General features: G+C 36.3%; 1 protein-coding gene across 5 annotated transcripts in view; it reads left to right on the top strand.

Moving 5' to 3' along the window:
• Positions 1 to 12,583, top strand: part of Mctp (multiple C2 domain and transmembrane region protein) — a 1,238,231-nt gene that overhangs the window by 752,741 nt on the left and 472,907 nt on the right. For all 5 annotated transcript variants that reach the window (XM_069826339.1, XM_069826342.1, XM_069826343.1 and 2 more), the window contains one exon: positions 8,535 to 8,734. In XM_069826339.1, the coding sequence (XP_069682440.1) occupies positions 8,535 to 8,734 (200 nt within the window). The remainder of the gene's footprint in view (positions 1 to 8,534; positions 8,735 to 12,583) is intronic.

The raw sequence follows: 12,583 nt of genomic DNA, 5'->3' as shown, positions 1-12,583 counted from the left end.
GTAGCTCAATGGTTAGAGCACTTGGTACGTATAACCAAGGACCCGGGTTCGATCCCCGGCACCGGAGCAAATTTTTCTCTTCTCATATTAATTGTTAGCGTAACAGACGTATTCCGTAGGACCAAAAAATTAATCTTTAAGTAGATTCTTCCAGCAACAGTGCATATTACTGCGGAATCCCGGCCACCAAATCACTAAAATGAGTGCGCTCCTTGTATAATAGCAGTTTATTTAATATAAAAAAATGTCAACATACATGTCGAACTTGGAGTCAGGCTACAAAGGGAAAAACACTGGAGGAGAGGGATTCGATCCGGTGCTGTGGATTGTACTTCGGCGTAGCTCAATGGTTAGAGCGCGTGGTACGTAGAACCAAGGACCCGGTTGCGATCCCCGGCGCCGGAGCGAATTTTTCTCTTCTAATATTTATTGTTACCGTAATAGACGTATTTTGTAGGACCAAAAAATTAATCATATAGCTTGAATGACGTAGGAGAATGACTGTGCACTTAGTAAATACATAATATTTCGTATACAAATAACATTTTATAACAGTACTTTGGCATAAATTAAAAGCAATGAAACAAATAAATATTTAACACCTTATAAGGAAAATACGGTAATTTATAGTTGAAATATTACATAATGAATTCTCTTCCGTTATGCAGTGCACAACTAAGACATAAACCGAGCGAATTGGCGCAGGCGGTACCGTTTGTGACTCGTATGCGGGAACTCTCGGGTTCAAACTCCGTGGCCGGCCAATCTAACTGGGGTTTTTCATGATTTCCTTCAATCACAAAGTCGAATGCCGGATTGAAAATTTACATACCATGAGTCGTCACCAATATCATAAACATTAATCAAACTCTAAAAAATCAGTTCCATGAACACAAGCCATGTACATCACACAATAGAAACAGGAACTGAACAAGAGTAACAACGGCCTACTGGTATACCCACAAATCCTAACATGTGATATAAATAAACATAACGAAAAAAAACAAGACAAAAACATTCTGACAATAAAATAAACAAACCCCCGATATAAGCGATATAGGCCCAATAACACAGGATGACGAGGAAACGTACATTATATAGGGAATAATCAACATGTAAGGCAATCAAATTTTGGATTTAGAAATGGAAGCGAACAAAAGAAACCAAATGGCTAAAGTAACTTAAATAGCGATTATTTCTTCACTGACAAGCAAGAAGAAATAAGAGCCGGAATTTTGATTTTGTAAGAACAAAAAAGAACAGAGACCAAGAATCGAGAAATGAGAAACGACCAAGTAAACACGGCTCAGGGGAAGTGGAGTGATGGGTGATAACAAGAAGGGCATCTAGTGCGCAGGAAAAAAGAATTTTGAGATTGGGCGGTATGTCGCTTCATACGAGTAGACTGATACCAATAATAAGCGAGGGTTGGAAAGACACTCCAGCAAATCCAGATAATTTCTTATGCAGTACACCTACAGTCGCGCTCAAACCTCCTGACGTTTGCAGGTGTGTCTGCTTATCGGCGATAGTCAATAGCGGCAGTGCTGCGTTGCAAAATATGGGCTACGCAGACCCGCCGCATAGTCGCCGCTTAGAAATCTCAAAATCAAATAACAAGTACGCTGGGAAAATTGGTATGTTGTTGGGACCCTGCATGTATATATGATGAATGTTTAATGTTTTCTGAACACATAGAAACAAAAATCACATTTCTACTCCCAGTGGTTCCAATTTTTTGGGTTAATACGGTAAAACCCCGATAAGACGCCGTTCAAGGGATCGCGTGTAAACTTCGTATTAATCGGGGCCGCGTATTAGACGGGTATACTAATTTTGACTTATATACAGTATCTATTAGCATTTTTCTTTATTGAAATACATGATTCATGAAAGGTAATACAGTATTACTCCATTATGTAATTACTGTACTGTACGTCAAAGACATTTACTATATGTACTGTACTCAATTCTTTCGAAAAAAGTAATTTATAGTTATTTGTCGTGTGCGTGTTTCCAAGTCCTCATGTTTATCACCTTCACTTTCCTGCGCTTACATCCTTCCGACGTCGCAGCTGCAAAGATTAAGTCGCGATTTTTTATTATTGTCCTTCATGTGGATGATGGGATTTCTAATGAATCAGAGAGTTGTTTCTGATTAAGAGTACTGTTTTCATCGTAATGTCGTAAGATTTCCAATTTTTCCGTCACAGTAGCCTCTGCCTCATTCCTTTTGCGCTGACTTCCAGCAATGAAATAGTGGACGATGTTTATACAGCTGCGATGCGATAAGAAATGTTTATATGAAAGAATTTTGAGAACCATAACTTACAGCTTCAAACAAAGGGTCCCTTCAGAATATAAACAGAGTTATCTGTTTGTGAGAGGAGAGAAGAGAGACTACTAAATTGAAATGTCAGTTCGATTTCTAATGGTGTTGTGTGCATTTGGCTCTGTTTAAAGTACGGTATATGAAAGTATAATGTAATATCTTTTCGTATGTTGGCAATTTGGCATTCTCAAAACAATTAATATGTCTCTTAGTGAGCCCAGTACAAGTGGGAATGGTGGATCGAGTGGATATGGCAGTAAAATTCGGAAAATGGTGTTTAGTGTTTACAATTTCTTTAGGAAATACTCTTCTGAAGAAATGCGTAAAAATCTTAACTTTTCAAAATGTCAAGCACTGACTGCCGAAGCGTGTTCTTTAAGTGTCTCTATAGTGTCCCGTGTATGCAGAGAAGTTAAAAGAGCGCAAACACAGGGTGCCGATAAATTGTTCCATTCTCCTAGAAAGCATATAAATGTTCCTAAAAGAGTTACAAATCTAGACTACTTCCAAAAAGACGTTGTACGACGTACAATTTTTTTACTTTTACGATAACGGAAAATTTCCGACAGCTGACAAACTAACCGTACTGCTTAGAAAAAAAATTAATTACTCAGGTTCAGTTTCTTCCACTAAAAGATTGTTGAATCGGTTGGGATTCCGCTGCAGGAAAACCATTGATGGACGAAAATATCTAATGGAACGGAATGATATTGTTGCCGCAAGACTGAAGTTTCTGCGCAAAATAAACATGATCAGATCATCAGGTGACACTCGACCCACATTTTACCTTCATGAAACGTGGGTCAACAAAAATCATTCTCTGAAATATGTTTGGCAAGGCTCAAATAGAAATGGAGGTCTTAAAGTGCCTTTAGGAAAGGGAGGTAGACTTATTGTTCGACATGTAGGATCAGCTAAAACAGGTTTCGTTCCAGGTAGTAAATGGGTATTCAGATCAAAGAAAACCAGTGATTATTACGAAGAAATGATGGCACAATCATTTCGCGATTGGTTCTTAAACAGATTTCTAAATCATCTAGAGGAAAGGAGTATAATTATAATGGAAAATGCTCCATACCATTCCGTTAGCATTAATAGAACACCAAATACCTCCTCTAAAAAATATGAAATCAGTGAATCGCTGAAAAATAAAGGTGTTAGTTTTTCTCTATCAGAAACTAAGTCAGAACTTTTGGAAAAAGTGTTGCCTTTCAAAAGCAGTGAAAAAATGTATGAACTTGATTATCTGGCCAATGAAATGGGGCATGAAGTGATAAGACTCTCACAAAAGGTGCGTTTTATTAATTCATCATTTTCCTTAAACGAAACAAAGGCATATAATAACCGCTATTTTTGTAAGAATGTGCTCTGACAGCATGGACATAATGCTATTTAGGGCCATGTCAATTCAATCAATTCATTTGTACAGAAAATTACTATTTAAAATTAATCCTATCATTGAATTTATTTGATCAAACTGCGCCATTGTGTTATTCGACAACTTTATTAACCCTAATAAAATTAAAACTTACAAAACCGATATAAATTCAGCGAGTTACGTCTGACTCAACTAATTTTTCTATATTTTGTGACTTTTAATTACATTTGATGCAGTCTGAAGATAATAATAATAATAATAATAATAAATATTATTATTATTATTATTATTATTATTATTATTATTATTATTTTCGGGTAGCTCAGTTGGTAGAGCAGCTGATTACGGACTGAAAGGTCCGGGGTTCGATCCCAGGTCGTGACAGGATTTTTTCTCGTTGCCAAACTTTCAGAATGGCCCCGAGGTTCACTCAGCCTCCTATAAAATTGAGTACCGGGTCTTTCCCGGGGGTAAAAGGCGAGCGTGGTGCCGACCACACCACCTCATTCTAGTGCCGAGGTCATGGAAAGCATGGGGCTCTACCTCCATGCCCCCCAAGTGCCTTCATGGCATGTTACGGGGATACCTTTACCTTTACCATTATTATTATTTTTAAGTCTTCTGCATCTTCCTATCAAACCAACCTCGGGTAAAGGGTCGCTCTCCACAGTTTTAAAAGTACTGCCGCTGAGTGACAGAGACGGAGAGAGTAGTTGTGACAACATCGCGCTCGCATGTTACTGGCTTTCGCGAAACGTCAGGAGGTTTGAGCGCGACTGTAAATATCCATGTTCTGTTGCAGATTTAATCTTATAGGCTGTGTCTTTCTTCTTATAACATTCGCTTCTATACTGTATCGTGGATTTTTCTGTGGTGTGGTTAAAGATGTTTGTACAATTTTCCGTTATAGAAGTGGGATTAGATATGTAACTAGAATTGAACTAGAGTTTTTAATAATATTTTCTCGTGTAAACATAAAATAATGGTTGAGCTTTTGAAGCTTTTTATTGTTAATTTTCAAAATTGTAGCACAACATTTCGAAGAGTGGATCTGTTTTCGTCGTCAGATGAAGACCTACTATGGGGTCGTTACAATCAGCTAGCCTGTCTGACTGATCGACGACCGTAGGTGTGAAATATAAAGACAGAACACACAATGTCATAACGACACCTAAGAATGAAAACCTCGTATGTCTGATTTTATAAATTTTACAGGAGAGCAAAAAATCGATGTACAAGGTTTTCACATTTAAATACATGGCTCGTAAGTCGGATTTTCTATAATGACTAGAGATACGCGCTTTTCATTTTAAAATTAAAGCATAAAGAGATACACGGTTTTCAATTTTTCAATGAAAATTTTTCAATTGTAGACCATAAGATCACGGGCTTTCCTATAAATCTGAGTGAAAATCGCATTTTCGAAAAAAAAGTCGACTTACGAGGTTTTCATTCTTAGGTAAGCTGTTGTCACGTGAACTATCTAGACTGAAAAGAAGAATAAAATAAAGAATTCCGTGATTGTAACTAAACTAATTGTATGAAACAATAACAACAACAAGAATGAATAATAGACACAGGGGAAATAGTGAAATGATGAAATAATAGGAATAAATAAATGAACTGGGAAACAAATAAACTACTACTGCCATCTTGTGGTGGAAGAGAGTAATAAATAATTGGAACCAATTAAACTACTATTGCGATCTAGTGGTGCAGGGAAACAAACTACTACTGCTTTCTAGTGGTGTTACTTTGTGCATTTTTCTTGAATTTTCTTCATGTCCTGTAGCCATATGTCCGGGAGGATGATACTGGGTTGGCTAATAGCGTTATCCGAAAAACTGATATGTTCGGCTTCCTTGTACTTCCTCTGAACCAGAGAACGCTCGATTTGTAAGATGCAGGTGTTGTGCACAAATTTAAACCTATGTTTGGCTATTCTGGAATTGTCTACGAGGCATTGTTTAAAGTTGTACATACGTTCTTTAATACTTGTGGATTCTTCATTCAGATCAATACTAAACATAAATTAGGTAAATTATTTTTGATTAATGAAATAAAATGTTGATTCTTTGTTTCATAATTTTTAGAAACGTAAATAAAATTATTTTTGATAGCACAATGAAAGAAAGAAATTTTGTTCGGCCTTTCGTCCTTTTATTAACTATTCATTTACAGTATTAATTTATGTATTCTGTCGGTTATTTAATTAATTTAATTTCAGGTTTCTGTCGAATACCTATTCCGAACCTTATAAAAATTTATTGATGTATTTATGACCCATTTTTCCATTCGTCTAGGACACCTTGTCATTTTTAGGCAGTACATTTTATCAAAATATTAAATTTTCAATTCGTTTTGTTTTTATTTTAATCCGTATAGGTTATGTCTCATATTCACAAAGCAATTTATTGCGTTGGTTAAGAAAGTTTTTATTGAAGTTGAGACATACGTGACATATCTTACTAGATAATACGTCATTGTATACGTGATGTTGAAACAGTGGTTGGGGAAAACTGGATGGATTTATGAGTAACATAGTCCAAACTTATAGAATTACATGCAGAGTTTGCTTGATAGGTGATGGATAATGATGAAGAACTTAAAGTTTGCATAACAAAGGCTTCAACGGTAGGCTTTTCATATTACATTGGTAACTTATGACAAAAATAGACTCCTTTGTCACGTAAGGAGTCGACATTGCAACTTGCATACTTCGCTGAACAATCACTGACAGTGAGTGTTAGAGGAGACTCATGTGCAACACACACTGGAATCGATTCACAAGAACTTTGAGCTCAAACATGTCACAAAGAGTAAGGGAAGATTGGAGAATGCAGGATTTGCAATGAAAGACCTGGTCTTGGGCAAAAAAATTATAAATGAATGAATACACGTATCAATACATATATGCATACAAGCATAATTGTATACTTACTTGATAGATTTACGATCAGTTAAAATATAGTAGGTAGTTGTTAATGGTCGAGTGTATGAGCTCTCACATTTGAAGTACTTAGAATGCGAAGTATAATATGAAGCGGAGAAAGAAACAAAATACTTAAATATATCAAAATATATGTGGTACAATGATTTAAAATATTAAACAGTAACACAAGAGAATAAATAAAGATAGATGTAATTTTCTTCTGTGACAGCTTCTCTATGCTGCATTATACTCTAACATTAGCATCCATAGACTGTAAATGACAGTTATGTATTTCTGAGATCGATGAACGAGTGTTAAATGCATAAAAAAATGAAGATATCAGAACCTTCAGCGATCTTAGTTCCCTTTCGTGCATAATTCCGCACTCTTCTGGCTATCTCCTCTCTCTCTCTCTCTCTCTCTCTCTCTCTCTCTCTCTCTCTCTCTCCACTCTCTCTCTCCCCCCTCCCCCCTCTCCCTCTTCCTTTTTATGTTTTTTCCCCTTTTTTATTATCTTGATGTATTACTTAATCGTTTCTATATGTATGCTATATAGTATGATTTTGCCATTCAACTTTTTATGTCTTGTAACATATATGTGTTCTCCTATTAGTATATTAACTGTATGTTATATCTCAAGTGAATTAATCGTAGAATTACTCAAGCAGTTTATGTCTTATAAATTGTACATATTCCCCCTTATGTTATATAACTGATTTTGATTATATGTAATTTTCTACTATATTTTATATTCTCCTTATATTATTATCTAACTGATCTTGACTATTTGTAATTTTCTACTATTTCTAAAGTATCTTCTTTTATCTTGTTTTGTAATCTATAACATGATTTTGTATTTCATGTATATTGTTGAAACCTGGTTGAGTGGAAGAGATGGCCTTATGGCCTTAACTCTGCCAGGAAAAATAAGCTACTATTAGTAATTCAAGTAGATGTATCTATTTATAACGACCCCAACGGTTAGGAACCCCTTATCATCCTATTTTGCACCTGATGATGATGATGATGATGATGATGATGATGATGATGATGATGATGAGGACGATGACGATGACGACGATGACGACAACGGTCACCCTATCTGATTCCCTTGGAATTTTTTTTCTGGGGCTTTGTGAAGGATGCAGTGTACCAGAGAGGCAGAGCTAACACTTTGGAGGAACTGAGGCAACACATCACAAATGTAGCTGCACTAGTGACTCCACAAATGCTACAGAACAATTGGCGGGAGGTTGAATACCGTTTAGATGTCTACATAGCAATTCAAGGCGCATACATTGAGTTGCATTCAGCATTCTCCGAAACTCTGAGAGGTTTTACATCAAGTTATGTATAAAGTTACGTTAATAAACCATTATTTACACTTGAAATTATCACTTACTTCTCGTTCCCTCTATTAATAGAGGATAGAAGCTTTTGCTGCCCCTAAGAGAATGGCTTGGGTTTATCTGGATTTAGATTTAGCCCAAATTTTTCTTGCCCAATTATTTATTGACTGACAAAATATCGTCATTGAAGTTCGATAGACGTTCATTAAGAGTATCTTGCCGAGAGTGTACGTATAGGTACTTGAAGGTCATCCGTATACAGATGATATTGGCAGTGCTCTAGAACTGAAGAAACGTCATTAACATATAGAGTGAAAAGCAGTCTGTGTAGGCTGCATATTACCTTTTATAAGACAGATACACATCGAAGTATGATTCGATAAGGAAGAGGCAAGACAAGTACTACAGACATTCGAAATATCCATAGACTATTTGAAAGATTTTCAAATATACCGTACATTAAGAATTTCAACAGGTGCATCAATATTTAAAACTAAATCACGACAAGTTTATAGAATTAAATGCGTCTTATTCTTTTTCCAGACTCTTCTCCGATCCGTCGACCACCGTCCGCCGCCGAAATGGCATCTGGGGATTCCCCTAAACTTCGAGTTCGAACCTTGGCTAGCGGCGAGACTGCCAGCCGAGCAGCAACTACTGCTGCCACAACTACAACAACTACTACTACTACTACTACTACAACCACAGCCAATAGCAACACTGCTTCCCTCGAACCTGTCGTGGTAAGTAGCAAGTCGCGACTACGTTATTTCAACTATTGTATTCGAATTTTATTTGATACAATTTCTATCACAAACAGTTACATTACCTGTTGATCTGTATGATCGGAAAACTCAGACTCTCACTTTGAGAGAGGATCAGAGGATAAGGATGTTTGAGAATAAGGTGCCTGGGAAAATATTCGGGGCTACGAGGAATAAAGTTGCAGGAGAATGGAGGAAGTTGTACAACGCAGAACTGCACGCATTGTATTCTAAAAGTAATTTGTAAGTAAATAAGTAAGTACAGTTTCTATTTGAGTAAACATCTGCTTGGGATTGGAGTAATACGCGAGCCAACCAACAAGAAGAAATGGACAGAAGTCACTTACACTGATGCACTGAAGTAGCTAGGGGCGTATGCCAGTTCGACCAGGAAACCGGAACTGTTCAGATCGTATCAAGTTAAAAATAATCAATTATGCAGGGGTGACTAACAGAAGACTCGTTTTCAGTTCGACCGAATCAGTGTTTTACTTGCTGTTTGCCAAGCCTAACCTCCAGTCAATGTTAAGAAAAGGAAGACTATTAGTTATCGATGGATGTAAGTTTAATTTAGCACATGAAGGCAAGAACAAGAGAGTACATGTTGGTTTCTAATAAACTGGGAACGGAAACGAGAAGGAAAATTAAAACATTGTTAAAATAAATGCAGTTAAATGTGAGCATTCACAATTAACTATTGTGAATGAGCACATTTCAATACATTTATTTTAACATTATTTCCGTTTTCGTTCTCGTTTCCGTTCCCAGTTTATTGTGAACCAGCCTTAATGTGGAGAGAGTCTTCAGCTGAAGTGTATATCAGCTATGGCCAAACGGAGCACAAGTAGAACTCGTCGAACTAAGTTCCAACCTTAGAAACCACGCCCCCATGGGTTGATTGAATATTTACAGTACTCAATGCTGTATGCTCAGTAGCGTCTCGTAGGACAGGTGAAATTTAACAGAGGAAACGTAGCATTTTGACACATTAAATTATTATTAATATAGGCTATGTCGCATCATCCCATCGACGAATATTACACATTATGTGTGCTTATAAACAATGCAAAATTAACTAGATATAACAGGAAGAAACAAACAAAGATATTTTTTCATACGGTTCTTTGGCTTTCACAGCCTCCCAAGCAATCGCTTAGCTCGCCTGGATAAGTACGATTATTTAGTCCTGACAGTCGCCAACAATGTGCGCCTGGGTCAGGCGAGTTCAATAAGTTACACCAAGGGGTGTTCAGGTTAGTCTATCGCCTGCAGTCAGAGCGATAGGATGTCACGCATGCGTTATAACGTTGTTTTCAGTACAGTTAAGTTGTACTGCATTCCTTTACCGATCACTCGCCCTTATCTCTACTCCAGAACTCTCCCCACTACTTCTATTACTTTCCCTCTTTCGCGACGCTGAACTGTCAGGACTAAATAATTGATCTGTACTGTTCTTTCGCTTGCGAAAACTTCTTAGAAAGAGAAATGTTTGTTATGTTCATTAGAGTTGCAGACAGAAGTTTTCCACTTAGAAAATGACACTTTCACCAAAAGTATATGTACTAATTTTGTTGGCTTCAACATATACAGGATGAGAGCCGTATATGTGCTAATACTTTTAGAGATAATCGGGGATAGTATAGTGAACCAACCACATTATGTTAAAAATTTCTCAATCTTCGAAATTATTTTTTAGGCATGGAGAAATACCATGTTTTAGGTCAGTTAATACTTCAGGCGATTTGTTTTCTTTACGAACGCCTCACTAGTTAACACAGGGGTCTAAGCTTGTGGGGGTTGTCTACTGCCTAGCTTACCATGAAGGTCTTTGTGGTGTAACAGGTTACCATATAATTTATTGTGTATCCGCACACAATCACCTTTTTACATTAGCATATGAGATTACATTCATGATTTATTTTGTACTGTAATACGTTCGAATTTTACCCTTAACTGTTTGTGATGGATTACAATAATGATATCGAAAGACGTACGTATAGTCTAAACCAGGGGTTGGAAACTCGTATTGTAAACAGAGCAGTCAAGATATGAGTAGACCTACCTACATATTAGCAACTATAGCGGGTGAAGCTAAGCTCTCTGAGAGGTGCTGTTTTCCGGCCCTGGTCTAAACTGACAAGCATTTCATGGTACTGCAATTCATAAAACACCATACCGTAAAATACGTGACACATTTGTGGATAAATCTATAAGGGCAAGGGAAAAAGTAAATATGGCGTTATTAGTCTTGCATTTTCCTTAAACAAATATCAAAATATTTGCACGTATACCCCTCCCACCCTGGATAAACAACTCTACAAATTAATATACCAGGATCTACATAGTTCCCCTATGAAAACTGTATCATTGTTTAGCTTCACCCACATATGCGAACCGTTTCTATTTTCGAAAATGAAGCTGGCTGGCTAAGTTAAAATTGAGATCCAGATTTACAGACGAGAATTTCAGGGATGAGCTCACAATAGCAATGACTGATATTATTCCCAATTTCATTCAATTACATTTGCGGGATAACGATGAGTCATTTGATAAATTTGATGGATTTGATTTCTAGTAGTCTATTTCCTAATAGGACATTATTTTGAATTTGTTTCGTATATTGTAATATACATTTTGGAGTTTATAGTTTAAAATGTGTGTGTATCTCACATGTATATAATATTTTTCAATCCACCGAATATAGATTGATTGTTGCAATGTACACTTTTCGACACAAAAAATTACCGATCTCCTGCAGCGCTGATTAAAAAAATCTCATTCAGAATTGGTTTTGTAAAATATATGTATCAATTAGGACTAAGTAGGAATTACCGAACTTCTAATTCGATCATTGCACAAATTTAAGATTATATTTTTGGACTTCTTTTTCTAGGTCCCGCACAAGTTGGAAACATTTTTGCATTCGAATTTTTATCGATTTCAATATAGAATGATAAAGTTCGTGAACGTTGCGATTATGTTTGTGATAGTTACGTAAGCGAGTCAGAAATACTTCCTTCTTTATCCTTCTGAGTCCTGAGACAATTGTTGTTTTATTTTTAGCGTTCAGTATAATCTACACTTCAAAAAAATATCCTACACTTCAAAAAAGAGTCATTGACAAGAGGAAAAATGCTGAAAAAATCAGCACAAATGTCGGTATATTATACTATACTTGGGGGTCTGCACATACATCTTATACCATAATCATGTATGAAGTATGGTATACTACTCCCAGGACTCAAAATAATAAGGGCTAGCATGTCCAGCAGCATGCCACTCATTACTATGGGAGCGGATTCATATGTACTAAAAAAAAGTGAAAATATGCATGCAGATATGCACTTAAAACCACGATATAACAGGTGGCGAAATTCGAGTTTAGTGAGTGCAATGAAGCCTATGAACACATCCTGTAACTTCTACTCAAATCATATTGCAGCGTTCTAGTGACAAAATCTTATGCACTTGCGGGAAAGAAAACAAGGTGGCTTCTTGTTTTGAATAACTGTTCTTTCAATCTCAACTTTCATTCATCATAACATCCCAATATTGTAAATTTGCACAGAGTCGCAATGCACTTCATTAATTGAGTGAGTGCTTTGTTGATTGCCAAGGATTTGTTCAAAATTATTCGCCAACAACAGTGCATTGTCTTCATGTTGTCAGATTGCAATAAACAAAATATAAATCCTTTAGTGTGTTTCAATGTCTGAGTTTCTTCTATATTCCATTTTTATGATTTTCCTTATTCTTAATCTTAGTTTAAGCACCACATTGCTAAAAAAAATAACGAAATATGCTTTTATATGCGCTGAAAGTTGAAAT

This window comes from Periplaneta americana, chromosome 5 (genome assembly GCF_040183065.1).
Source record: "Periplaneta americana isolate PAMFEO1 chromosome 5, P.americana_PAMFEO1_priV1, whole genome shotgun sequence".
Classification (NCBI taxonomy): Eukaryota; Metazoa; Arthropoda; class Insecta; order Blattodea; family Blattidae; genus Periplaneta; species Periplaneta americana.
Note: the sequence above shows the minus strand (reverse complement) of the source record. Positions and strands in the feature narration are given on the sequence as shown.